Here is a 25,971-nt window from a genome sequence, read left to right on the forward strand (position 1 = left end):
CGAAGTGGCAGTCGTACAGAACCAGAGGGTAGTCCACTGCCATGCTGCAAGCCAGAAAAACAAACCTATGCAAATCATCTCCTGTTAAAAGTCGCCTCTGCTGTCTTTATTTGCTKCAGAGGAGGAGTGGTGGCTCTACAGCAAGCTTATTGGATCACAAAGGAGAGGCTCGCGCTTCTACCAAGGTTCTCTTCAGGCCTGGCTTCAAAGGTTCAGCAGGATGTTTTTTTTTTTAAATATCTCCAGATGAAAAACATAATCTTAGATGGGTTTTATTTATTTATTTCTGGTGGTGGTGTGGGGGGTTCTCTTGCTATCCTACTTAATAAAGGTTACGGCTATTCTTCTATTCTAAAACATTGTTAGTTTGATCTTGTTTCCGGTTCAATAAAGAAGAGCTCCTGAACTTTTTCTGATGATTAAAAAAAATTAAGGTACTTCAATAACCTTAATTCTTCTTTGTACCAGCAAAAAGCAGCCTAAGTGCCAACAGGTCACCATTTTGTCACCTGTATTGAGGCTTTCTGGGGTTTTTCTCAACATCCAGGAGTTGATTGATTATCTCCGGAGCTTCCAGCTTCTGTCCTATCAAAAGAAGCACCGCCATCATGCAACGAACCTGCAGCAGAGCATATGGTTAGTTGCAAATTACCCCCTACTTAAAGGGATGCACCGGCTTCTCCTGAGTGTTAAGCTCTTATCACCTGGTGGTAAAGGAAGGCTAATCCTTTGATCTCAAACACAAACAGATCATATCGCTCTGCGCTGGAAACCTGCTGGGGCTGCAAAGGCCTGACTGAGGCCGACAAGATGGTCCTCTCAAACTGCAGGACCCCGTTCCCCACGTCCATTTTGCACAGGTTGCGAAAGTCGTGCGTCCCTTCATATCTGTTGATCACCAAAAGATCTTTACATTAGAAAAATTATGGGGYGAAATCAGCATTTACAGTTTTACACTCACCTTTTCGCAGCGTCTGCCATGAGCTCTACATCCAACGACCCTCGGGGGAAGTAGTAGCGGTACGTGCGGGACTGGCAGTCGAAACGCGCACTGAAACCTTGCTCTGCGGCTGCCCAGTCCAAGATCCGAATGTCCTGCGGCAAAACCCTGTTCAGCATCTTCACGTACGGAAGCTCAGAGGTGGAARCTTTCGATTTGGTGCMGAGATCGAGATTTTCAGGGAGGGTGACGCCAAGTCCTCCACAAAACTGGGAGGAGCGCAGRTCAATGGTTATAACCTGGGGCGTGGAGAGATCGATTATCATTTAGTTAAAGCCCATACAGAAGACACACAGCAGCGTTTAAATAATTATTACGCCTTGAAGTTTTCCACATCTTGTCATTTTACAATGACAAACTTTAAAGGAGACCTATCAGGCAAAATTCACTTTTTGCACATTTTTATAGTTCCATGTGGGTCTCTACTGCTTYTAAAAACAGCCAAGTGTTTAAATAAAACCTCCCAGCAGTTTTTTGGCAATAAGYTGATGTTTTGTGGCATCTGGAAAATAAGCATTTTTAAAAACCTCCCGATTGGTGAGTCACAATTGATGGGCACTACGCCGTTACCTAGCAACCCAAGTATTTCCCGATCAGCTGGTTTTACCGCTGTAGAATGGCTGCTGGAAAAGACAAGTGTTTTGTTGTTGACTCGCCATACAGAAACCACTTGCTGCATTCTTGCCAATTGTGCAGGAGGCTCTGCTGATGCTTTTCAAAGGCAAAACAAATGCGGTTGTGTTTGCAACACAACCGCATTTGTTTGCAACCATTTTCAGATGTGAGTGTAAACGTTGAGTTGTGGGGTGGCGTGTCTCATTTGTAGAAGAATTACAAATCCATTTTGTGTTTGTCCGTCACCTTTAAAGAACTGAATAAATKATGTTTAAAATAAATKGGTATGTATACCTTTTAGAAGGCATCWGGAGGACTGATTTTCATCACGTTAAACTCACTTGAGAAAAAGCACTGACTCCTTTRTCAGTTCGACCACAGCGGTGATAGTTGGAGCTCTGTCGGTCCTGAATCAGCCGTGTCTTCAGCAGCGCTTCAAACAGCCTGGCCTCCACCGTGTTGTCCGTGTTCTCCTGAACAGCGAAGCCCTGGTAGGCCCAGCCCAGGTAAGCCAGCTTCAGAGCCACATGGCGCCGGGGGTGTGAGTGAAAGTCAAAGGGGCGCTCCTTGCCTGACTTCTTCTTGTTGCTTCTTGTGTTCCCATCAGACATCATGAAGTCTGAGCTTTCACTTGGGGGTGAACAGGAATTTATTCCCATGTCTCCTCSAGCACTTTCCTTCAGCTGGGACCKGAGCTTTTCCAGTTCATCTTCCAAGAGCTTTATCCTTTGAATTAAATCACCTGACATGCTGGATAGATRGACAAAAAACGAAACATACATTCGCGTAAAACTATTATTAGGCTTCCAAATATTAAAACAGATAAAATTGGAATGTTGGGATTTAACATGAAGAAAATATACTGCTGACATTTAATGTGATTTACTGAATCAAGTTGTTAAAAAAAAAAAACCTACTTCAAAGTTCATTCGCAGTTCAGAATTGCTACAAGGCTGCTAGCTTAATATAAAAGGTATAGAAACAGGATTTAAGAAGTTTAACACAAGCTCTAACTTTTACCTCTACAAATTTACCTTTATGCTCCCGTTAAATCTCCACTTTCCATCAAATMTTTGGCTTGCTGTAACGAGCACGCTACTGTCCGTGTTGCTGCTAACATGGAGTCGGACAACTTTAGCAAGCGGACGTTCAGGCCGCATAGGACTCTGGGAAGTGTAGTTCACAAYGAAACTACCAGAAAAAGGAGTAGGGCAGGGAGCTGTTTGATGAAACYGAGGTAGGAGATTAAGGTGGGATTTTTTTTTGGGATGTTCCAGATCTAAACTTTCATTGATTTAGTGTCCCTAAAACAATGACATTTGTTACCATGGAGATTTATTCTTTGAAGTTAGCCTGCTCTACGCTAAACTGTTAGCCTAATCTTTCAGTGTTTTTCTTACTGTACAGTTCAGAAAATATATGCTTTTTACACATAGTCCATGTTTTTTTTAATCAAGTACTTTGTTATGTGTGCATTATTTATTATTATTGAACAAATTTTCTTCCAATATTGCTCTGCATTTAACTCAGATATCKTCCCCATCAACTSTGACTTGCTTCCACCATCCATCATTATTTTGCTAAGTAGGCTAATTCATCATATGAATGGATTAATTCAAAGAGCCAATAACCTTTAACCTGTATAACCTATTGATTTGAGCTCTGTTCTTAGAAAGAACTAACAGGTAATCAGTTTAAGAACATTTTCTTTTTTAGACTCTTTATTGACTGAAGATATTTAAGTAAGGAGAATGAATGTTTTTGAGCATATTATCACATGAAACAAAAATATATATTATGGTCAAACAAGTTTATTAGTTTGTTTGTTGWTGTGTGAAGATGGTTGTGATGATGAATTAGTCGACGTTCTCATAATTTTTGCGTTTAATGTCCAGACAGAGGCACACTCCGACTATCACTCCAAACACCTGCAACGGGTAAAAGATGGAGTTAGACGCTGGGAAGAAAATAATGTGGCATAYCTAAGGAGTTGCTTTAGCTTTTAAGATAACATAGCTGACTTTGAATTTGCCTGAGTAAGAATGGAGTCAGATTTTTGCAGAATCCTACCAGGKAAAATTTACATTTGCTCCATAAATGCAGCGTCTAAWCATGTGCTTCTTTCGTGCATTTTCCCAAGGGGAGATGTAAAGCCTTCCTTTGATTCACATTCTGGCTTTTAATGAATACATTTTAGTATAATTTAAGGTTTCTGGCGTGTTATTAAAACCTGAAAGCAGTTTACCTCTGTGATTCCAAGAGCGATGCAAACGCCGCCGACCCACACCAGATTCTTCAACAGAAAGAGCTTTATAGCTGAGATACACCCCTGAGGAAGAAGACAGAGTTTAACCGTTTGTCCTCAGAAACGTGGTTAGACTCTTAAGCTGAAATATCTCAGCAGAGCAGACCTTTTTGTGAGCTTTATCCTTGTCATGACCACAGCCTTCTCTCTTCTCCGGGCAGCAGGAATCTGGCACGGCTTCATGGTTTCCCCAGCCCACACTTCTGGACCAGTCGGTGTAAGTGTCGGCGCCGCAGCAGCTGAACTGCAGCGAAAGTTAAAGTAGAGAAAGGTTAAAAGTTAGAAGTTACATCCTAAACGCCTAAATAACAGTCAGTTTTGAAAAAGAAAGGAACAGTCTGCATGCACTGGGAGAAGGTGGTTTTTCAGCCGTATTGAAATCATTGTATTTTGCAAACTGCAGTGGAAACACTTTTCACTCAAGTCATGTGATCAACAGCCAAATTTTTACTAATTTTTTTGTTTTTCACTTTGCTGCTGCTCAGAGAAAGACAATAGAGGTAATTTCTATTGTGTTTYTCCCATTGTTGTTGATCACCTTTTCCTGAATCCTGTTGATGGCGTGTCTGTCCTTTGGGCTGTATTCGTAGACCGCGGCACGAGCTTGGGTGTTGATCCCGCTGTTCATCTGCAGAAGGGCAGTCTGCAGAAAAAAGTCAGATCAACACAAACCCATGACGGCACAAGCAATTAGTTTTATTTAAAGTAGTATCATGTTTTTTTTAAATAATATGATATTAAATATGTCTTCAGATCCACCCTTCAGGTTTTTTTTTTTTACTTTGATGTAAAAATAGTTTCCTGAAGGAAGGATTAAATTGCCTCACCCTGCTGCGAAATATATAAAAAGCAGCTCCTGTAAATATCTCCAAAAGGACGATGATTATCAGGATGCAGATGAACTAATCCACCAAGAAACACAGACAAAATAATGGTCTTTTTAGATAAACTTGAGTCCCATTTAACAAAGACAGTTTTAAAGCTATTGCTGGAATATTTTGTACATACACAAGACACCATGGAAGAATTATTCAGGAATGCCCCACAATGTCCCAAAATGGACACAAGGGTGATGACGGCGCCCACTGCAATTAGGACGATGGCRATTTTGGACAAGCCGCTCCCTGCAAAAGTGCCGATCTGCGAGTAGGTTGAGTACTGRAGAGCTCCGATCGTGATGAGGGCGACCCCRGAWGCCTGAAGGACAAAATGAAACACCTAAGAATGCTGCTGTTGCAATATTMAGCTGCGCTAACACTCATGATCTAGTCAATTTCTTAATCTATCAAATTTCAATCTGAAAAATGTATTATWTTAACGTTTTATTGAGTAATCTATGAAAAAAACTGAAGAATCTGAAGATTTTTGCATATTTTTTTTAGGATGTATTTTGTAGAGCTAGAATCAAYAATAATCTCAGGATTATTGGAAGAGAAAAATTWGAAATTAAATTTATTGTCATTCTCACTATGCACTACTTTATTGATAAATTAAGCACAAATAAACGCAAAAATGTTCTTTTGCTCTTCTGAGGGGAGGAGATGTCATGGCAGACTGATTAGCCAATCAGAAGCTGTCATGTTAGGCAGCCAATAAAAACATGACTTCATTTTTTTTTTTTATAAAAAAAAATCTTTTTTAGACTATAACATTTCCTAAAGCTCCAAGAATGAAAATAAATCTTAAGTGTAACCAAAATACTCTTTGACTGAGATTTTTGTCACATTATATAATATTCCTTATATCAAAATATGACATTTGTGTTAAAGCTATGACTAATCCAAAGTTTTCTCAATKTGTGAGAAATTTATTATTTAAATTAAACCTGTTTCCATATGCTATGGTGTTCATAGAAAGACATGGAAGAAGTTTCCCAAAGTCATAAAGATCAAGTGACAAAGARCCCAGAAAATAGATAACTTATCTGTTAAATTGTACAAAGTTACACTGAAATCAAAAAGGATTACAAGCTTATACTCTGTCTTCAAGTTATTAATTTGGGACTTTTTAATTAAGCTTGGTCTGTCCTGTCAATTTAACTGACTGTGAAGAGAACAAGTAACTACGCTAAATAATTTCTGAATTCTGTCCCCTAYGCTTTGTTCATTTATAGAAAACCATGAGACCTGGAATAATATTCTTATGTTTTATGAGAAATGACAGAAGAGCTCTTCTTTTCAACGTAGCGTTTTCATCTTTTTAAGAACTTCCTCAGAGGAAGTGGCTGTCGAGATCTATKCTTCCAGTGCTGTATTTACTAGACATATGGTGCACTCTCATAATTTTTCCTGTTAAATATGACATGCTTGTCACTTAAAAAATGCAAGCTTTCGTTTCTCCCTGCTAACTCGTATCTTTTTTATGATTACTTTGTATATTAATAAATTTGACCAGCGTGTCTCCTAACCCTATTCTTGAAAAGCAACATTGTTGGCAGCACTCACCAAGAAGATGCCGTTGAAGAAAACGAACCAACATTTGATGCTGCAGAAAGAACACATTGTGAAWCAATCAGCTCTACGTTGCCTTGATCTGAAATAACGGAAAAGCTTTAGAGGCTCCTCAGTCGACAGCAGCTCACAGTCTATCTGAGCTGCAAATGTGCGTCTATCGTTCAGCTGTAAGAAAATGAGAAGTGGCTTGATTACATTTTAACAGTCGTATCTGATCAAAAGGCAGGACTCATTTAATATATTTGCATTGTAGCATCACGCAAYATGAACTAAAGAAGCTGCTCATTTGAAATCTTGCTGGTTGTCTTTGGTGAACCATTTAGGAGAAAAAAATTGTACTCAACTAAGAGCAGTACTCCTTCAATTTATTGTTRTGAGGCAGAAGTACAAAGTAGTTACTTAACTTAGAGCAATAGTAATTTATGTATCGAGAGACATCATCGGACAGAAATATAAAACTATAAGCAAATTCTTTCACTTTCTAAGAACATAAGAATATTAAAAAAGTTCATAACAAGGTTCTAATGGAGGAGAAAGAGGCCCACAGCATAACAGATCYTCTACTGTGTTTAACACGAGGGGGTTTTCCAGTTTTTCATCTTTTCTATCACATCAGTTGGAGGGTTTGTTCCTGAAATGCTCAACCTTAATCTGATTTAGCCAAARGAAATGGTTCCTGTTCAAATCCTATCCAACTTCACAAGTTTACATTTGTGATGGTCGGATGGCAAATAATTTTTTTCCCAGGCATGCCTGACAACAACAAATGTGTTGTTACCTAAACTGTTGCCATCTAACATACAGGTACCTTCAAAATTACTAAAAATGTGACCAAAAGTCTTGAAATAAATGACTTGTTATGGATTCTTTGTGATTTTTCTTTGTGATACTTTGCTTAGTGTCAAGAAAAGGTCGGGTTCTAATCCAGTCTAATGGCCAGATGTTGGATCTGTTACATCATATTTATAAGATTTGGCATTGTAGAAACTTTGCAATAAATGTGTTTTCTTCAGAAAACATGGGATTTTTTTCTCTTTGCCACAGCTTAAACTCTTTCTCCAGCATTTGGCTCCTGAGCATCTGCAGGAAACCTGGTCCGACTCCACAGTCTGGAAAAGACTCGAGGCCTCCGGCCTGAACACAGCAGTCTCCATCTGAAATTGCTTCGGGGTTCCCTGGATTTTCTTTGTTCTGCAGATCTTCTTATGCTTCAATCTCCTCACTGTTCTTTTCCTGATTTTTCTCAGAGCGTAAGCCAGGCACAGTAGCCTTAGAGGGGACCACAACTTCTGGCAAAAAAATAAATAAATAAATCACTTCTCCTGGAGGAAGTTTCTCAGTTTTTTTTTCTTTTTTTACTTTGTAGCAAGTAAGCGTGGAAAAAGTAGCGCTTATAGTCCGAAAAATACAGTATTTTGTTACATTGCAACTGCAAGTTAAGAATGTTAGTGTAATTTTATGTGGTGGACAAATATAAAGTAGATCATCATTACATGAAGTAATCCGAAGTGATATATGTTTTTTCATGTTTTTCAAATAGAAATTTAAGTCCACTTGTGTGTAATTTACTCTCGGCTCTTATGTGACATCCTCAGATATTTGTTAGAAAACATTAGTGCAAACAGCTTCATGATGACCAAGGAACAGACAGGCGATGGATAAAATTATGGATTGGTTTTAAGAAAATTTGATGATAAAATAATATTCTATACTGTAAACATTGACATCCAATCAGAAGCGGCCCATGGTAACTCTAGAGGAGACCACAACTGGTAGGAAAAACTGTTTCCTCTCAACTAGTGAATTACATCAGTCTCCATTTTAAATGGGGAGTTTGTTTATCCTAAACAGATTCGTCCTTAGCCAATTCAGGAATTTGATCCCAAAAAGCAGAGGCCAAATACAAAGTTGTGTAGAGAGACTCATTAGCGGCAAAACAAGGCCTTTGTGTAAACTCATGAGATTTTTGTCTGTAATCTTCTCCTTCCCAACTCTTTTAAGTTTTATCAGATTGCATGCATAGAAAATTACACAACAGCTAAAAACAATATCACTTAAGATAGTTGCAGTATAGGCTGCATCAGCTATAACAATTTTCCAATGCATCGTGCAGAACATCAGCTATTACAAAATGTGCCCTGGGGGCCATTTTGAAGGCTTTTGGGAAGCTCAGTTAAGAATGGAGCAAATCTGATCAGCAAATGGTGGTCGGTTGATGCAGATGGACACCTTTAATAACGTCTTAAAAAAATCTGAGGTACAAAAAATGGATTCCCATTTATTAAGTGTTTGCATTCATCTTATTTTTGAACCACAAACTTACTTCTTCTCAAAAACAAATCTTACTTAAAGAAAACAATAAAAAAAATTACAAACTGGGTCTTTCTTATGTTTTGCATCTACAATAACTTGCAGATTTGTTTTCTACAAAGATCCTACTATTTTGTTAAGCTTAATAAAAATGAAATTGTTCAGTTTATGATTGAGCAGATAAATAAAAAAACAGACATGAAAAGTTTGTTTTAAAAGTATTATATATAAAACAGTAATATTCTTGCTGCCCCAAATGCTTTCGATGTAATGACTTTGGCCCTCATAACAAAGTTGCCCCCCAACCCCAACTTCTTCAAATCAGACAAAATTGGTGTCAAAGGTTTGTGCTACGTCTGTGCAGAAATTTTTTGGTTTGTGCCGCTTTGGCTTTGAAGATATTAATGAGGTCAAAAGGTCAACCAGCCCCACCACTTTTATGAAATCAAACAAAACAGGTGCCAGTCAACTCGGCTACGTTTGTGCAGCAAAAACACAGCACAAACGTAGTCGAGTTGACTGATTGGTTGGGATGGTTGACCTTTCATGACCTCTAGAAACATTTCTTTATATCTTTAAAATGACGATGGYACAAACGAACATTTTTGCTGCACAAACGTAACACAAATGTTTGACACCAATTTTGTCTGATTTGAAGAAGGTGGGGGGGACCAACTTCACTCGGGTCAAAAACCTTGGACACCACATCCAGAGTGAAAGGTCCTCCACAAGGGGGCGCACTTTGCTGCCTTGAGTCAGTTACCTTGCAGATACAAGGACACATCCCTCACATAAAGTCTACACTTTGTTTCATTGTCTTGGACTGATGGACTATTGTGGAGTCCCCAAGAGTTGGAGCGATTTTCTGGAAATGAGACGGATAATGACTTACAGAGAGTCTTTGAAGGACTCCATGAGAACAGGAAGTGAAATCATTGCCATAGTTGGAGCACTCAGCGCTCAGAAAGGACTGTGTCCTTCCCACGCTGCAATGCTTTTCCTGTTTGGAATTCCAAAAKAATTGGTCAAAACTTTGAAATGTTTTCATGTGATAAGCATGATTCCCGTCAAAGCACAAAGCACTTGAAAGCAACAATTTACTAAATTTTTAAAAAATCCTTTTTTAGTGATGAAATGAGTGGAGCGGCCCAGAAAAGCAGTTTAGTGTAAATTTCTGGATGCAGATACACACATTTTTGGCATTTATCTCCCTGCCAGTAGACCGGGAAATACATAAACTGCAGGATAGATAGATTCTTTATTCAAACCTTCGACTGATCAACAAGATACAGGAAAAACGTAATTGACAAACTTTATCGCAGATCTGTTTTCGCAAAGACAATCATCAAAACCTCCTGAAACAATGAGAGAAACAGGGGAAAACTCAAACAGCTCACTTTTGAACATGAAAGGAACAGCGGAGCGTTTCTGTTTGTATTTGTGCGAGATGGCTCCTGAAATTAACATATTTCTCCAGCAGATTTCATTGGGTTTGTTTATGGTTAAGATATGTGAGCCTGATTAATGAGGCATCCAAAACTGAGCAGAGCCGAGGTTTTACGACGCTGTGCAGAGCTGCAGAGACTGATTTCATGTCGGCTTCATCGTTCCTCGGGCTGCTCCGTCCATCCATCAGTGTGTTTTGATGCGAGGCGACATGTTTGCTGTCTGAAGTAAATGATGACCAGCTGCTACATGGTACCACCTACTCCCCCCGCCTCCCCCTCCACACACACAGCTGGCAGCCTAGAAGTTTTCTGACATGTTTTTACTTGTATTTCGCTCCAAACATCACATCTATTGGGAAGCAGATGTGTCAACATTTGCTAGTGTTTTTTGTAGTTAAACTGAATCAATAAGTTACTTATTAAAAACACTTTAAGTATATTTTTTCGTTTAGTCTTAACACTGTGAACATTAACATATGGGGCTCATGTGGGTTGAAAAATGGCTCACAGATGGGTTACATAATGGCCCCTTGTCATKGTTTTTTGCTCAGCTGTTTTCCCTCTTTAACATTAAAACCTCAACAAAGAACCAACATAATTTGATGCTGCATGTCTGATTTGCCACCACAACAAGAAAATGTGTCCATTTGGAGATAGAACAAAGAAATAAAATATGACTGAAGACTTTAGCGCAGAAACCTTTTATTCTTAAATCAAAAATACTGAAATTCTGGGATCTTGCAACATAATTTAAAACCGTGCAATTCATGTTTAAAGTAAGAAACCATCAACAATACACAAAATACGTTTTGTGACAGAGAAGGGGGTTATAATTTAAGAGAACTAGGACATTTTTTAAAAATAGACTGAATGATGAGTTCAAAACAAAGTACAAATATAGACCTGCTTAAAAAAAATGTTTAAAAAGGAGTTTATTGGGAAATATGTTGTATGAGATGTATAAGAGTGTTTCAAAGACCAAAAATGCTATTGATATTAACAATGCATAGATAATTGTATTTTTAAAGATGAGAATGTGAGATTTAAGTGTTCTGTAATGTGGAAATAATTTAAGTTTATTTGGTGTTTGGAGATTTAAATGTTTATAAGTTGATGAGAGGAGCAGGAAATAAGATCTCATATTTTCTACCTRCTCCTTTTCAAACGGATAACGTAACACTGAATGTCAGTGGGCATGATCATTTGTTTACATTTTTTTCTTTCTTGCTTTTGTCTGTTTGAAATAAATAAATGAATAAGTGTGAAGGTCAACAAATGCACACCACACTTTTAAGATTTTTATTTGCAAAAATATAAAAAAGAAAGGATGCGGCCCACGTTGTGTGAGTTTGTCAAAACAAAAATCCAATAAAATACGTTGAAGTTAGTGGTTGTAATGTGACAAAATGTAAAAAAAAAAAAAAAAAATTGAAGGGTCAGGAAAAAGTCTTCCAGGCACTATGAACATCATTTGAATACTGAGACTAGATAAAGGTAGCCTGTGGCAAAAACATGTTCACAAGGTAACTTAAGACACACCTTGAAAGCATCTATTTGAATATAATTTGCAAAAAAAAAAAAAAAAGGCCCTTTGTTTTCAAGGCAAACCTCTGAGGTCACATCATCCCTGCTCTCCACTTTTACTCCTGCGATCAGACTAAAAGGCATTTCAGAGATTTTTGTAGATATTTCCTCACTACACAGTAGAATAAAGGCTTTGACATAGTTGCTCTACTGGCTCTTCTTGTTTCCTCACTGCGACTCTGTTACAACAGCTCACGCAACGCTTTGTTGAGTGTTTACAGGGAGAAGGACAAAAAGTACAATGGCAGAGACGAGCTGACAGCAGAGATTGGATTTGAACGAGGGAACCTTATTTAGAGGTAATTTTGCTCTTAATTCTCTTTTTCTGATTCCTTATTCTTTCCCCATCTTGTTGCTATCGGTTTGTCTTCAGGTTGAATGCTTTCCCTCACCCACTCACTTCCTTCTCTTACTCTTCCCGTCCCTATTTTTCAGCACAGAAGGGCCAGCGGGGGCTGGACATCTGTGTTTTTGATTGGCCTTCCCGATAAATCTGCCTGTTTCCTGCACATGTACTTGTGTGGGGCAGAGAGAAAACAGAGGTTCCTCTCTGAAGATGTGCGAATACAGACAGAGCTGTGACGTTGCACCCAACTTTCACTTTGAGCTTTTAAAGTGAGGAGATCAAACCAAAACCCTCAGGGGAAAGAGCAGGACTCACAGATGTGCAACAGCCGGTGACTTCTTGTTCTGACTGAAAGATGGACAAGGACGATAAGAAGCCGAAGACGTACATATCCACCTTCCGGATGGTCCTCAAGCCTCAGGGAGGGAAGCAGAAACAGAATGGACTGGACTCCACAAGCAGGACAATAACAGGAAACAACAAGCTCAGATGTTCATCTGCAACAGGTAAAATCTCAGTACACTGTAAAAAAAAAAAGTTCAGCTTTCAAAGCTTTTTTTCTAACAGCTTGTAGTGAGACAATTTTATAATCATCTGTCAAACTGAAACATCTATCTGTTCAATGACGGAACAAGCCCAAAACAAGAATGGCCGAATACTTTTGATTCAATACAAAGAAAAGCTGCAAATTTTACGTTGTTTTATAAAAAATATATGTATAGTAGCTTATTTTAAATTTAGGATGCCACTTATGTTTTTAAAACTTGGGGTGCATAAGAGAAATGCCACTGTATTTTAACTGTTTAGATGTTTTAAGGATTTTAATGATAACATTTTCTAAATTAAAGAGAATCTTTAAAGATCCAGAAGGAAGACCAACAGAAATTAGTGCATAATTGTGAAGTCAAAGTGAAAGTTTTGTACATTTGTTACAAATATAATCTAAAAATGTGGTTCATTTGCTTTATTTTTCTGTCTTCCAAAATCACCCTATTAGCAAAACAAAACAAAAAAATAGTCCAAATATGTGTCTTAACTTCCAGCAGAGCAACGATCCTAAATATATGCAGGTAGAGCTACAGTGGAACGGCTTAGATTGAAGCAGTCGTATATTAGAATGGCCCAGTCAAAGTCCAGACCTAAGTCCAATTGAGGATCTTTGGTAAGAATATTGATGCTCACAGATGTTCTTCATCCAATCTGAAGGAGTTTCTAGATTGGCAAAACTGGTAGAGACATACCCCCAAAAACCTGAGGCCGTAGCTGCTGCAAAAGTTGGTGGCAAACATAAATGCATGCCACACATTTCAGATTTTTGTTAGATTTTAGTAAATGATGCACAATTTTCTTTCCACTTTGTGCTTATGCAGATGTGTTTGTTGGACTATGAAATGCACTGATGTTTGTGATTATAGTGTGATAAAATTTAAAGGTTCTCATTACTTTTGAAAAGTATCGGAGACCAAATGTTGTTAATCTGCTTTATTCCTGAGTTAACTTAAGAAAAAATGAATATAATTAAAATTATTACATTTTTGTTCACAATCCATGAGGGTTCTCTTGCACGTCTTTTCCCCCACATTGCATAACTTGTACATCTGTGAGATACTTGAACTCTGCTCTGCTTATTACGATAGATGACAGCCTGCATCTATTAAAACGCCAAGAGTTTGGGACTAAAAAGAGACGCCTGGAGTCCAGACCTATTACTCAAGAGTAAACATTTGGTCGTCTCTGTTCCTAAACATTTACAGAGTCTCCTTAAAAGAAGATTCGATGCAGCATGGTGATAAAACACGTTCACGACCCTACAATTTGCAGGCCCAAATCTTTTGTGATATGTTTCCAAAAATGTTAAAAATAATTAAGTTAAAATTGTGTTTGTATTTGATTAAATCACTAGCATTAAAAAAAAAAAAAAAAAAAAAAATCAGCTTAACCAGTGCCACATGTGGAAAGGAATTTGTGACTCTTCATTTCTCCAACCCACTAAACTTCCTGCCGGTACTTTAAGCTTAAAGTAAAAGCAGGTATGTTGAGGATTTCCAGGAAGAGAAGAGAAGCATCAAGGTCTGTTTTCAGCTAAATTCCAACATGGTTTTAGTCAAACATGCGACATCCCCCCCACCCGCATTCTTCACTAAACATACACGAGCTTTAACAGAGTGAAATTCCTCCTTTATCYGCCAGTGACCACCCATTGCCCACCCTGTTCCACATTCCAACATCAGTCAATCTGTACATCTGTGGGGAAAACCTTGTAAACACCTTGAAAAACTCCCACACTTTAAARACCAGCACTGTAATGTCAGAGATAATTAATCCAACTGAATATTTACATTAGTTTCAGATCTCTAAATAATAACCTCTGCAACATTGCAAACATTTTGATCGGCTGTTATGRAGGTGTAATCTCTTCAGGCATCTACTTTGCTAGATATAGAGACCTTAAAAAAACCCCTGATACATTAGGACRTAGATGAGCTGGTTCCTCCTGGTTAGTCAGTGAAAAACAAAAAGTAAAACATGACTCAACATGCTGAAGTATCTGCTTTTCKTCAAAGGTGTCAAACAAGGAACGACTCAGAGTTTGGAAGTACCCAAGTTTAAGGAATCGATCAGGGATTGCTCRGTCTGCATCGGAGGCRAYGTTACGTTTCAGGGTGTTATTACAGGAACTCAGCCGCTGAATGTTTCCTGGCTGCACAATGGTGAGTGATGCAATGTTTCAAAATGATACACATCCTCCACAATTATTGGCATCCCTGAAWWTTTTTTAAAAACCTTTATTTATTGCTCTAAACACYAAAAACCTTTGAAAAAYATAGYCTTTAATTTGAGTGTAAGTTGTGTAGTCAACATATGTTGAGTAATAAGTGTTGCTAAACTCATTAGYRCCTTTAAAATGYGYTTAAAGCCTTTTTTGAAATGYATTCTTTAACAATTTTAAGTTGATCATTATCTTWAGGAACTTTGTATGAGTAATCCATGACTTCCTGTTTTCTGGTGGTGCAAGTATAACTTGTTAGCAKGTGGCTTCATAAACTCTTTCTGAAATGTTAAAGAAAGTACYTTGTGGCTTCTGAAAAATCTGAAAGGCAAATAATCCGAAACATATGGCCAAATCTGCACAGAATTGAGCCGACASACACAAAATCTGCCRTCCTCTGTGGGKTTTTTCTGTCTCCAAAGCTAAAYCCTGCAGAAAACCTATGAAAAAAGATAGTAAGACATTCTGGAGAGAAGGTCAAAGATCRTCCTCTTTCTGTTTGTTTGAGAAAAACGCTGAAGTTTTTTTTTGTTGGTACTAGCATGTTGAACAACAAGTGGAATATTTTCCTGTTGGTAAATGTGATTAAAGTAAAGGATGGAATTTTTCTGCATTTTCCAGTGTTTAAATTAGACATATCCTTCTTTTTACTTAGGTGTTGGTGTAACTGCAGGTAGAACTTCCTTTAAAAATAGCGTTGCCAGTCTGACCCTGACTCAGTGTTCAAGCGGACATGCTGGCGATTACACCTGTGTGGCCGAAAACAGTGCYGGAAAGGCAGCCAGCAGCGCTCTGTTACATATTAAAGGTCAAGGTAAAAAAAAATATGAGGACCAGTAGGACCAGTATCAATCAGTACGAGTCCGTTGAGGAGAATTATTTACACAAAATCCATGTCACTGTGTTTTACAAAAGAGGCCGGAACAAAGGAAATCCCCACATCAAGCAACCATGAGCCGCACAACAATGTCTCATCGGAATCAGAGTCTTGTGAAAACACTAACGGGGAACGGCAACATAAAGAAAGAGATCAAGGTAGATTATTAACTTGTTTTTTTGTTTTTCTTCATTTAAAATCTAACTGTTTTAAGAGCATGAAACACTTTCATTTTATTTTGTTTTATCTTCTCATATGACATAAATCTCAATAAGCAGTACTCACAAGTGGAGGCCAAATTTACCCATCTGGTCAGGAAAGATCTAATTCTGGCTGATTGATTCAGTGYTTTGTTTGCTTCTGCAACCACTCATGACTGCTGCTTYRTGATTGGTTGGTTTCTCTTCAAATTCACCTATCATGACACCTAACTGTAAGTCCACCTACTTCTTTATTCTCCACAGTTATCAGAGACTGCAGACTTCAAACAAAAGCTCCCCCGAGCAAAGGTAAGTGTGACATTTACAAGTAAGCAGCTGAGCTCTGTCAKTTTCCATTGTTTGAGTCCAAATCCTGCTGAAATGTTGGGTGTTTTCTAACCTGATTTTATGTTGGATTCAGGTCCTCCAGTGAAGTTTGTAGACCCACCAGAAAAGGTGGAGGTCTGTGTGGGTCAGAAGGCTCGGCTACGCTGTGTGTTCAAGAGCAGSTCTCTTCCCGTGGCCTGTTGCTGGATTTACAACAGAGCCAAAGTAAAACTGCTATAGACTCAGATAATTGTGGTGAACCCAAATCTGTGCTTTCAGACTCTAAAACCGACCTTTTCCTTCTCCAGGTGGTGTCAGGAGGCTCCAGGGTGACCGTGAAGAACGAGAAGACCCAGAGCAGTTTGGAGGTCTCTGAAGCCACTCCAGAAGACACGGGCTCGTACACTGTGGTTGTCCGAAACAGACACGGCTCCGCTCAGCACACGGTGTCGCTCAGTGTCATAGGTGGGATTGGAYATCTAATGTTTTACATGAATAAATACAAACATTTGATGAATATTTATACGGTAGAGACGCAGAGAATTCAACAAAAACATAAAATGGGCCTTTGTCCCCCCCTTTTTGCTAGCCAAACGGTCTGTCCTGACTCCAGTGAAGATGTGCTGTGATATCTGGTACCAAGATATTGGCAGAAAATCGTTCTGTGATTGGAGAGGGGTTGCCTTTACGGATAAGGATTGGGTTGGGATATTTGGTCGACTCTAAGCCATCTGTAGAAAGAGGTTCCAGTCATCAAAAAATATGGTTTACTTGAAAAGATGTTCACGATACGCAACCATATGTGTCAAACCCACAGCATCATACTGCATGTGATGGGTTGTTTGATCCCCATGGTATGTCCTGGTACCATGTGCTGCCCAGGTTAGCAGTATTGGGAAAGTACTGGGAAAATCAAGTGATTTAAAAGAAAAAAAAATTATAAACCAAATCTCTTCCTTCTGTTGGTCAAGTTCTGGTGCTTCTTCATTGAGGGCACCTCCAGAGTGGTTAGCATATGTACTCTGATTGGTCTCCAGCTACCAAGCCCCTTGAGCAACAAACAGCAATGCAGGGTTCCAACACTTTTCTACCAGAACCAGTGTCTGCTTCGTCTGCAGTTTGAGCTGGAGTAACTCATCTGTTGGATTGGACCGCATAGGTGAACATTTGTGATACCAGTTCCCTACTTTTCCTCCTTCTGACCTCTTCTGATGGATACTAACAAATACAGATTATGGGGCGGGGAGGACCCACAAGACATGCATTTTTGGAGGTACACTGACCCTGACAACCTGCCAGCCCAATATTGCTTTTGTCAGATTCACTCAAATCCTTTTTTCTACTCATTTATGCTCAACAGTTTAACTTTGAGATGYAAATGTTCATTTGCTGCCACCCCAGTGGTGTGATGTWTATTTACTTAGAAAAATCCTCTCTGCTTTTCAGACCGACCCACTCCCCCATCGTCCCAGCCTGTTGCTTCCAGGATCTCGACCCAATCCTTGGTTCTGTCCTGGACGGGCCCCTGCTACGACGGAGGCACAGCCGTGTTGGGTTACATTGTAGAGGCCCTTCAAGACGGCCCCAAAGAGCCTGGAAGCTGGACTAAAATAAGTAGGTGTAAGAACACCTCGAGCCAAATTTGCTCAGGTTTGGAGCCTCTGGGACGGTACAAGTTCAGGGTTAGAGCCTGGAACGTCGCAGGTACCAGCGACCCGAGCCAGGAGTCTCCGTACATCAAGATGGCGACCTCAAGTGAGTAATGTGCTGGTACTGTTGATAGAAGAAGTGTCTGTTCAGATTGAAAACTGACTCTTTGTTTTTGCTTAAAGAGGAAAACAAAGATGAGCCTGGCTCCTATGTGACCGTGACTATTGACACCAAACACAACGTCAAGGATCACTACAATGTGCACGAGAAGCTTGGGGTGTACGTATGCRTTTTTCTTCCTCGTTGGCATTAATTCATGCATGAAGGCCATTCATAATGCTGCTTGATCTTGTTATGGAGATTTCATTGATCAAAGAACGAGAATCTGTTTCAATAATAAGAGAAAGATTCATCTYTGTCTTTACATTTCTCTATTCAAAGACAAAAGCGTTCGAAGACACGTCTCACTGAACACAGACACATCACAGTCACTGCAAGGAAAAGACTCACCCAAAGTTTGATCTTATCTCTATTGCCAAATGGACCACATAGACAATCCTTATGAACCTCATGAACCGTCCCTCACCTCTTTAAGGGGACTATTTTCATGGCAGGAAAGAGCCGATAAGGATTTCAAGAGAAACTTCTAATTCTTTTGTCAGTTACTCCTGGGTTCAGGTCAAACAGGGGTACAAACTACATTCCACACATAAGTCTTTTAAGACAATAACCAGATCAAGCATTTTACCCAAGATGTCTTCAGGTCTCTTATAGTGTCACAGCTGCGGAAAACATTATCTTGAAACTTCTTTAATGGAAAACACATCTTGYAGAAATACAAAAACACAGCAGATATAATCAGTAAATAAATGGTTGAAAAGTATCATCAGTTCCATCAAAAATGAAATGAGGCTAAAAACGAAATTTTCCCATTACAATCTCACTTTTCATTATTCCAGTGGGAAGTTCGGACAGGTGTACCGAGTGACCGACAAAGAGACTGGCAAAGAGTTTGCAGCCAAGTTCTACCGAGCCCGGACCGCCAACGCCAAGGCAGAAGCTCGCAAAGAGATTCAAATAATGAACAAGCTTCACCACCCAAAGATAGTCCAGTGTCGGGCTGCGTACGAAACTYGTCCGGAGTTGGCCATGGTCATGGAGTAGTAAGTCATCCTTATCTGGTGATTGCTTCACATCCGCACCACCGGGCCCTTGAGTTGTTTGTTTTTTTTTTTTGTCTTCCCAGCGTCGCCGGCGGGGAACTCTTTGAACGCATCGTGGACGAAAACTTTGAGCACACAGAACTCACCAGCGCTCGCTACGTGCGGCAGATCCTGGAGGGCATGCAGTACGTGCACAAGCAGAACATCATCCACCTGGACCTCAAACCGGAGAACATCGTCTGCGTGGACACATCCGGCACGCAGATCAAGTTAATTGACTTTGGTTTGGCCAGGGAGCTAGGTAAATGTGAGCAATACAGTGAAGATGATCTAATAAGTACATTTTTAATATCTCTTCTATTTTCAGATAAATGTCAACTTTATATATCACACATAAAATAGTGTTGTTTTTAACATATAAAACACTGTCAAATATTTTAGTATCCTTTATATGTGCAGCTTTGGAAGAGAACAGCCTTGACTGCATGCCAAAGATAAAATCAGGGTGTCTCAAATGGCTAGATTTCTACAACAGCAGTTATGTCRCAACAAGTCTTTTTATAGATGACRGAGTGAAACTATTTCAGGAAAATGGAATGAAAGTACCTTGTTCTCTGTAGAGACAATTAGAGACTCTCTTGTTGGATCAAATCTTAAATTATTCTGCTGAAAACGTCTAAAAYGTAAAAATTGATGTTTATGTTCCTCTCGTATGTACGGCGCCTTGCAGAAGAGACACTCCACCAGATGAACAAACTTTGATCTAAATCATCCACTGTATGATTAAGGTCATTGTCCTGCTGGATCTTTGGCAGCGTCTTGTTTTNTATAAAACACTGTCAAATATTTTAGTATCCTTTATATGTGCAGCTTTGGAAGAGAACAGCCTTGACTGCATGCCAAAGATAAAATCAGGGTGTCTCAAATGGCTAGATTTCTACAACAGCAGTTATGTCACAACAAGTCTTTTTATAGATGACGGAGTGAAACTATTTCAGGAAAATGGAATGAAAGTACCTTGTTCTCTGTAGAGACAATTAGAGACTCTCTTGTTGGATCAAATCTTAAATTATTCTGCTGAAAACGTCTAAAAYGTAAAAATTGATGTTTATGTTCCTCTCGTATGTACGGCGCCTTGCAGAAGAGACACTCCACCAGATGAACAAACTTTGATCTAAATCATCCACTGTATGATTAAGGTCATTGTCCTGCTGGATCTTTGGCAGCGTCTTGTTTTCTTCAAGAAATGACTCTTATTTAGCCCTACTAATTTTTTTTTCTTCAACTCAGCTTCTCAGTCACTGCTAAAGAAAAGCATCCCTCAGCATTGAGTTACTTTTTTTAACGTGCTTTATAAATAAACTTAAATTCTGCCCCATGTTGATCTCCTCTGAGCACACTAACCTTCTTCCAAGTATTTCTCATCATTTGTCATGTCGACAAATACTTCCTCCTGAGTTTAGGGAGAATGAATGCTGTTGCAAAACGGTGAACGTTAAAGGAGGTCCTAACATGAGGAATGACTCTTTGTAAATCATTTTTTGTTTTCTCTCCTCCTGTAGAGGAGGGTAAACCTCTGATGGTGATGCACGGCACTCCAGAGTTCGTTGCTCCCGAGGTGATCAACTACGAGTCGGTCGGACTGGAGACCGACATGTGGAGCATCGGCGTCATCTGCTTCATCTTGTAAGCTGAACTTTGGCGGTGATCTTTTGAATTTGAACGTCTTCTTCAAAAGCTTGCGGCGCAAAGTGTCTGAATAGGTGCAGATTTGGCACCATCTGCTGGTTCTCTCTCTCAACAGGAGCAGAACCTGCTGAGAGAGGACACCGTCTTGTGTCATCAGTTTTAAACTACTTACTTTCTTCTAAGTAGAAATGTGGGCCACAGRAAAATAATGGCTACCCTGCAAGGCGAGCTTGTCTGAGCCTGTTTTTTCACCGTCTGTGATCCAGGCTCAGCGGAGAATCTCCCTTCCAGGGAAACAACGACGCCGAGACTTTAGCTCTGGTGACAGCAGCCAGCTTTGAGTTCGACCCGGAAAGTTTTGAGGACATTTCTGATGAGGCAAAGGACTTCATCAGCTCCCTGTTGAAGAAAGACCGAAGGTTGGTCTGCCTTATGTTTTCAGATGATCACATGTTCAGCTGATGCTGACGGCAAAACGGCTAAAAGGAGTATTTTGCGCTTGACTGAAGAATGAAGGTAAAGCGCTGACGATTGTCACTGCTCAATATCTGCCCGTTTTTGATAAAAGATCTAGGCTGTCGTGCACAGAGGCCCTCGCCCACTCCTGGATGGCTTCCTTCACCCCTCTGACCCGCAGAGCAACCAAGTCTCTGAATAAAGAGAAGATGAAGCGCTTCCTCGCCAGACGCAAGTGGAAGGTAGACCCAGAGCCAGACAGACGACACATTTTCTAAACATGTCTCCTCTGAGGARTTTTTAGTTTAAGCCTACAAACTCAAAGCCTGGCTGCGAGCGGCGTTGGTCATGAGTCACCGTTTCTCCTTTCACCCTACAGAAAACTGGCCAAGCTGTCTTGGCCTTGAACCGGATGGCTAACCTCACCAGCAAGCCGGATTCTCCTGGCAGCTTCTCRGAGGGTAACGGACACAAATGCCTTCTTTCGTCCCAGATCTCCTCACAAACGCCAAATGACTCRCAGTTGGGGGGGCTGTCACTTCAAGTTTACACTCCTCTGATCACCGCGGCCTTGTTTCCGTTGTGTCCGTCCATTCAGAGCCAGTGTGGAGCCACGAGGCAGAGGAGGCCATCCAGTCGCTGGACAAGCAGCTGCAGACTGAGCCGCACTTCCAGCAGGCCCTGAAGGACGTCACCCTTCACCAGGGAGAGACCGCTCAGCTGACATGCCTGGTTGACGGTACTGACGGAGCATTGATGCTCTTTATAGATCCAAAATAGGTTCTCAAGGAGCAAAACGGCAGAGAATGAGATACTTGATGCGAATTGTGTGTTGGACAGCATTCTTTTAAAGTGGGAATGAGAATTAGGTCTCCAAACAACCAAACTATGGAAAAACTCAGGGTGGATTTGATGCTGTAAAAGTAAGAACAAACCAAAAGCTGACTTCTACCATTCGAAAACTACTCATCTAAAAAAAAMAWAAATAAAAGTCACAGATCCAAAACAGATWTTTTAAAAAGTTAGGCAGCAAAAGATAGAAGGTACTTAAAAGCTGTAGAATGATGCCTTGGTTTGTGTTTTGATGCTAAATGTGGATGTTGAAGTTAGTATTCAGATAGAACTGGGTAATTTAATTAGGGTCAGTATTTTTTTTTTTTTTTGAAGAGTTCCTCTAAATCTGTTTATTTCTCCAAATGTCTTTTTGAAACTGGCTCAAATTCTGACAGGGGAGTGGTGCTAATGGAAAGTTAAAGCAGGACACAAGCAGACTTCAACCTTCCTAAAACAAAACCTCAAAGACGATCCATAGCACATCTGAATTTTATGAACACAAAAGTTTTTTACCCTGAAGACTCCATTTGAACACAAAATTGTGTTTTGCAATTCAGACYGTTTTCTGCATAAGTGGCTCAATTATATAGGAACTTTAGAAGTCGTCAGTGATGCGTCTTATAGGTGCAAAACAGGTTTTTAATGAGCAGCAACATCTCTGACTGGAACGCAGCTATACAATGACAAACACTTTTAATAGAGTTGACATTTACCATCCTAACAGAGGCCTGAAGAGTTGGAACAAAAGATGTTGGGTCGTTTTCAATTTCAGTATGAAATCAATTAAGAAACTAATAGATATTTGCCCTGCTGCATAAAACCAGGAAACAAAAAGTTTAATCGTTTTTGTTTTTTTCCCCCAAATCACAGGTTACCCACAACCTGAGGTGAAGTGGCTTCGTGGCGAGGAGCCGGTGAGCGACTCGAGCAGAGTGAGGCTGCAGCRGGACGTTGACGGCCTCTGCTCTTTGGTTGTGGCTGATCTGGCGCTCTCTGACTCCGGGATTTACGTGTGCAGAGCCCAAAACGAGCTYGGGGAGGCGATGTGCTCCGCAAAGCTGAAAGTCGAACTGTGAGAGAATGTGCACTAGTAGATTTGATTTGTTTAGGCCGCCACATGGACACTTGTTTAATTTTTGGAGGACACAAATGGCTGAAGTCACAAATGTGTTGCATGACAGCGGTGCCGTTCTGTTAAAAGGAAAGATTTTTTTAACACTCACTGCTAGAGATTCACACTTTCTATTCCTCGGATATGGTTGAAATGTGTATTTTTTTTAAAGCAAAAAGGTAAAACAATGCAAGACCTAATCTGAATTTTATAAATGGCATTACAGATGCATTTGTATATTACAATATTGTTTACAAAAGTTTTATAAAAGCACTAAAATAAAGACTCTTAAACAACACAACCTGGTTCATTAAATGTGTACAACACTTAGAAGGCTTAACATGTAAAGTTCTGCTGCAAGTTTGTCCAAATGAATGAGGAAAACTTTACTTGATAGAAAATGTATTTCAGTGTTGTATGATGTAGTAAAATAACGTACAATAAAAGCAAAATTGAGATTCAAGAACCAAGAATGCCCAAATTACAAGATTTCTATACTTTTTTTTGTAAACTTCAATTTATTAGACACAGACTTGTTTAAATATAAACAATTTTTCTGTCCCTTCAGACCAAACGGATGCGCTGATTAACAGATTGGATCTCGGAGAATCCGCTCCAGTTTCCCCAAACATTTTAACAATTTCTCCTTTCTGGAAAATAATTACAAAGTTCAATGAGACTTTAAGTRATGCCTATTTGTGAAATAAGTATTTATTTACAAATTAGCGTCCACATATTTCTGAACTATAAAACACCTTAGYAATTTATAGTATTAACATTGGATACAGCCAAGAACACTAATGTTGAAATATGTAATGTTCACTGATCATTTAAAGACAACTTTAAAAAAAATCTGACCTAAACCTCACTGGTTACTCATTTAAAATCTAAATTATCTTCGCTTCCAAGTTGACTTTCTCACATTCATCCTTAAATTAAGCATCTTGGACATGAAATGACACTTAAAAACCTCTGCAGAGGCTCAGGCACTGGGTTCTTGAATAAAGTGAGGGAGGCTGCTTGGTTAGCTAGAGATGCATGATGACTGTCCTCACGTTTTGTTTAAGGCAGTGTTTCCTCCGGTGGATTGGTCACTGGCACACACACACACACACACACGCACGCACGCATACACACACACACTTCCTTCTGCGTTTTCTCTCCACAAGTGAAAGCTGATGCAATCCAGAGATGTTTTCTATCGTCGCTCTGTCTTCTAGATTCTCTTCTGAAGGAGATTCCAAGCTTTAAGTACCTTTAAAAAAATAATAAAAAAAAAGTCCATTTAAATTACATGCAACTGCTTCATGAAATGACTGACGTGATGATGAGTGTCTGACCTGTTTCTGGGTGACCTCWGGCTCCCACAGAGTGCTCAGCACTACGTTAGCATGCTTGACTTGTTTGCTGCTTGGCCACTGACTCTGCAGCCTGCGCAGGGCATCTTCTTTGCTGACCCCGTCCCGTTYGGTTATTCTTGTCACGGCCTGGAAAGAATCGCCAAAAAAAAAAAAAAAAAAAGCGTCAGTTGTTTTAGCAAAGATAAGTTTAAAAAAAAAAAAAAAAAAAAGCGTCAGTTGTTTTAGCAAAGATAAGTTTAGAAACTCTGGTGCACTCTAGTGGCATTGTGTAAAAGAAACAAAAGGTTACCAAGGTTACCGCATATTAAAACATAATGCATGAAATGTTCAAACYGAATGTTTAATGGCTTTTGGTCCTTGAAAAAGTATTTGTCTTTTGAAATTTTTCCCATTTTGTCGCATGACAACAAGAAACAGACTTCAATATATACAGTTTCAACTTCTTCTACAAATCTATAAATCTCTGCAGACAAACCTTTAGCTAAAGCTTTGTTCATCTAGATTCTAAATGTTTGCCAATTTATCTTTTCAAATGTGCTCAAGGTCAGTCCATTTGGATGTAGAGCTTCTGGTCAGGAATCCTAAGTTTTGCCACAGATTCTCAGTCATATGTGAAACTGTATCTCAGCTATTAAAGTCTGTATAAGTGCTGCTTCCATTTGTGTCACTGAGGATGCCGGTAAGAAATCATCACCTCCTCCTCAGGAATGATGATGACCCAAACCTCGTGGAACAAGTCTATCCAGCCGGCCTCCAGAAGAACAGCCGCATCAACCACACAAACCCTCCTACCTAAAAACCAACAAAGAAGAAATTATTTTAGGRACAAGACCATACTGTGGCTGAAAACGTGACAAATGCGTGCAACACGCAATTAAAGTTTGTTGTTGGGATAAAACATTCACATTAACTCTATACATTAACTTTAGCATTTTTTGTTCCAGCTTCTCACATTTTTGTTATAAAAGTTTCTGTCAAACTGATTCTAGCAGAAGATCACAACAAAAGCACGAACCTAAGAATGATTCGGTTTTTAATAAAAGGATTCAAGAGAGCAAARATACGAAAACCAGCTTCAATCAGACAGAAACACTGAGCAGCTTCAATAATTCAACACCTTCTTTCCTGGCTTGGTTTACTGCTTGCTTGACCAGAATTGCAATCTCAGGCCACACAATGTCGGTCAGACATTTTAACCGCGCCTGAAAACAAACATCACCTTTAAGTCAGTTACAAAAGAACAGCTGTACTTTGCAGAGAATTGCGATGCGACACATCCGGTGATGAAATACCTGGTTCCCAAATACTTTTGATGCTAAAACTCGCCGGTTGATGGTTTTGTCCTCATTCAGAATTTCTGCAAGAAATGAAACAGAGAAAAGGGTTAAAGAAACTCTSGAAGCGACATTTCTCCCAAGTTGACATTCTTTACTTTTAAAAACTCAAATAACTCAGTAATAACAAAACAAAAG

The 25,971-nt window shown here is 39.5% G+C and overlaps 4 protein-coding genes and 1 long non-coding RNA gene across 5 annotated transcripts in view; 2 read left to right on the forward strand and 3 right to left on the reverse strand.

The window, feature by feature from the left end:
• Position 1: 1 nt before the first annotated feature.
• Positions 2–2,761, reverse strand: pus3 (pseudouridylate synthase 3; the record flags this gene model as incomplete). Its single annotated transcript, XM_008437580.2, has 6 exons — positions 2,650–2,761; positions 1,957–2,365; positions 962–1,239; positions 705–888; positions 510–619; positions 2–44 (listed from the first exon to the last, which is right to left on the reverse strand). Coding segments are annotated over exons 2-6 (1,023 nt in total), but the record flags the coding sequence as incomplete, so codon positions are not given.
• A 189-nt stretch (positions 2,762–2,950) lies between these two features.
• On the reverse strand, positions 2,951–7,403 carry LOC103481490 (CD63 antigen-like). Its single transcript, XM_008436967.2, has 7 exons — positions 6,365–7,403; positions 4,929–5,117; positions 4,748–4,822; positions 4,459–4,563; positions 4,027–4,164; positions 3,861–3,944; positions 2,951–3,543 (listed from the first exon to the last, which is right to left on the reverse strand). Exons 1-7 carry the CDS (start codon positions 6,419–6,421, stop codon positions 3,472–3,474), a joined length of 720 nt encoding a protein of 239 aa, XP_008435189.1. The 5' UTR covers positions 6,422–7,403; the 3' UTR covers positions 2,951–3,471.
• Positions 3,588–7,684, forward strand: LOC103481489 (uncharacterized). The gene is made up of 3 exons (XR_536310.2): positions 3,588–3,988; positions 4,082–4,137; positions 7,418–7,684. It is a non-coding gene; the product is annotated as an uncharacterized LOC103481489 (long non-coding RNA).
• A 4,210-nt stretch (positions 7,685–11,894) lies between these two features.
• LOC103481492 (myosin light chain kinase, smooth muscle-like) lies at positions 11,895–23,914 on the forward strand. Its single transcript, XM_008436969.2, has 18 exons — positions 11,895–12,014; positions 12,151–12,567; positions 14,626–14,772; positions 15,487–15,645; positions 15,747–15,866; positions 16,173–16,217; positions 16,330–16,460; positions 16,544–16,700; positions 17,682–17,990; positions 18,068–18,164; positions 18,845–19,048; positions 19,132–19,349; positions 20,611–20,734; positions 21,004–21,156; positions 21,306–21,435; positions 21,573–21,654; positions 21,792–21,932; positions 22,898–23,914. Exons 2-18 carry the CDS (start codon positions 12,417–12,419, stop codon positions 23,101–23,103), a joined length of 2,574 nt encoding a protein of 857 aa, XP_008435191.1. The 5' UTR covers positions 11,895–12,014; positions 12,151–12,416; the 3' UTR covers positions 23,104–23,914.
• Positions 23,827–25,971, reverse strand: part of coasy (CoA synthase) — a 9,562-nt gene continuing 7,417 nt past the window's right edge. The window contains exons 6-10 of the mRNA XM_008436968.2: positions 25,792–25,856; positions 25,617–25,701; positions 25,194–25,291; positions 24,479–24,625; positions 23,827–24,393 (exon numbers count right to left, since the gene is read on the reverse strand). Of these exons, the coding sequence (XP_008435190.1) occupies positions 24,355–24,393; positions 24,479–24,625; positions 25,194–25,291; positions 25,617–25,701; positions 25,792–25,856 (434 nt within the window). The 3' untranslated portion in view covers positions 23,827–24,354. The remainder of the gene's footprint in view (positions 24,394–24,478; positions 24,626–25,193; positions 25,292–25,616; positions 25,702–25,791; positions 25,857–25,971) is intronic.

This window comes from Poecilia reticulata, linkage group LG19 (genome assembly GCF_000633615.1).
Source record: "Poecilia reticulata strain Guanapo linkage group LG19, Guppy_female_1.0+MT, whole genome shotgun sequence".
Lineage (NCBI taxonomy): Eukaryota > Metazoa > Chordata > Actinopteri > Cyprinodontiformes > Poeciliidae > Poecilia > Poecilia reticulata.